Source organism: Aplysia californica, unplaced genomic scaffold (assembly GCF_000002075.1).
Source record: "Aplysia californica isolate F4 #8 unplaced genomic scaffold, AplCal3.0 scaffold00638, whole genome shotgun sequence".
Taxonomy (NCBI): Eukaryota; Metazoa; Mollusca; class Gastropoda; order Aplysiida; family Aplysiidae; genus Aplysia; species Aplysia californica.
In genome coordinates, this window is record NW_004797908.1 from 280293 (window position 1) to 281675 (window position 1383).

General features: G+C 43.9%; 1 protein-coding gene across 1 annotated transcript in view; it reads right to left on the reverse strand.

Annotated features, from left to right (window-relative positions):
• LOC101862896 overlaps positions 1-1383 on the reverse strand; it is a gene marked incomplete in the record, with an annotated part of 21007 nt that overhangs the window by 13238 nt on the left and 6386 nt on the right. The window contains 1 exon segment of the mRNA XM_013087788.2: positions 224-442. Within this exon segment, the coding sequence (XP_012943242.2) occupies positions 224-442 (219 nt within the window).

Sequence of the window (1383 nt, forward strand, 5' to 3'; positions counted from 1 at the left end):
AAAAAAAGAAAAAGACAAAGAAAAAAAAAGAAAAAGAAAACCAACAAAAATATAAAACTAACTCAACCTCACCCATTCCCCCTTCTCCAGTCCCTCCCTCAGAGACCCATCGCTCACGAAATGACTACATATTATTATCATATTACTATTATCCTTACTCAAAATCAAACCAATCATCAGTACTTATAACAACGACAAGCAGTTATTATTCATATACTCATACCTCCTCTTTTTGTTCCTAAGTCTCCGTGCGCGGCGACCTCTGTGGTAACTCTTGGGGTTCCGCTTTCGGCCCTGTACGTGGTAGCTGGTGTATCGGCGTCTCTTCCTGGGGGCGTCTGCCACCATCCGGGCCGGCGGCTCCTCGCATTTGCCGCACGAAAACGGACATGTCAGTTTCACGGCCAGACTCCTGGAGCATTTGGACTTCCACTCGCTGCAGCTGTAATGTATGAGAGAGAGAGACAAACATGTGCGAAATTGTACAGACATGAGATAGGTTTATTGTTTATTGTCCCTGTGGGAAATGTTTAAAGCAAATAATCAGACAATGCCATTTGCAACACTCCAAAGTTATTTTAGAGACGAGACCTCCGCCCGATTTTAACGTCCCTCTCCAATAGAAACCAGCTAAATTGGAAAATTCATGGAAATTGACTTTCCCAAAACCACAACGAAGGACCTAACTGAGTCTCGATCCCACGAACCCGCAAATTTCACGATTACGAGTCCGGTAGCATACCTTTCGTGTTATGATTAGGCTCCTCGTCGTCACATGCAAAATACATGCACTTGACTACTTTCATCCCCGAGTTTTATTCTTTTTCTTCGAGAGGAAATTGTTTCAAAATCGAGTATCTCCATCTGAGGGCCAGGATATTGTGTCCTACTCAGCCCCGGTTAGCCCTGGCAGGCAGGATCGAATCAGCTCGCCTCTACATAAACAGATAGTGCTATGGGGAGCTTAATTAAAGAGTTACAGTCTTGCACAATTCATAATTTGAATGCGAGCACGAATGCGAAAATGTAAGAGATAAGGAGAGGCAGAAATGTAAAATCATTCAATATTGACAGCATCAACAATTGTACCAAAAGAATGCAATGCGATATTATGTCTTCCGATAAGCAAAATAAAATGAGGAGTAGTTGAGACTGCTGACAACGCGTCCGTCAGCGACAGTCGTTAACTATGATGATGTCGACAGTCAAAGGTGACTTTTCATAACTCGGAATCTTGCAGTAGAAAAACCAAAGAGAGGTACGGAATTCTCTCTCTCTCTCTCCTGTCTGTCTGTCTGTCTGTCTGTCTGTCTGTCTGTCTGTCTGTCTGTCTGTCTGTCTGTCTGTCTGTCCCCCCCCCCTCTCTCACACTTTCCTCGTCTG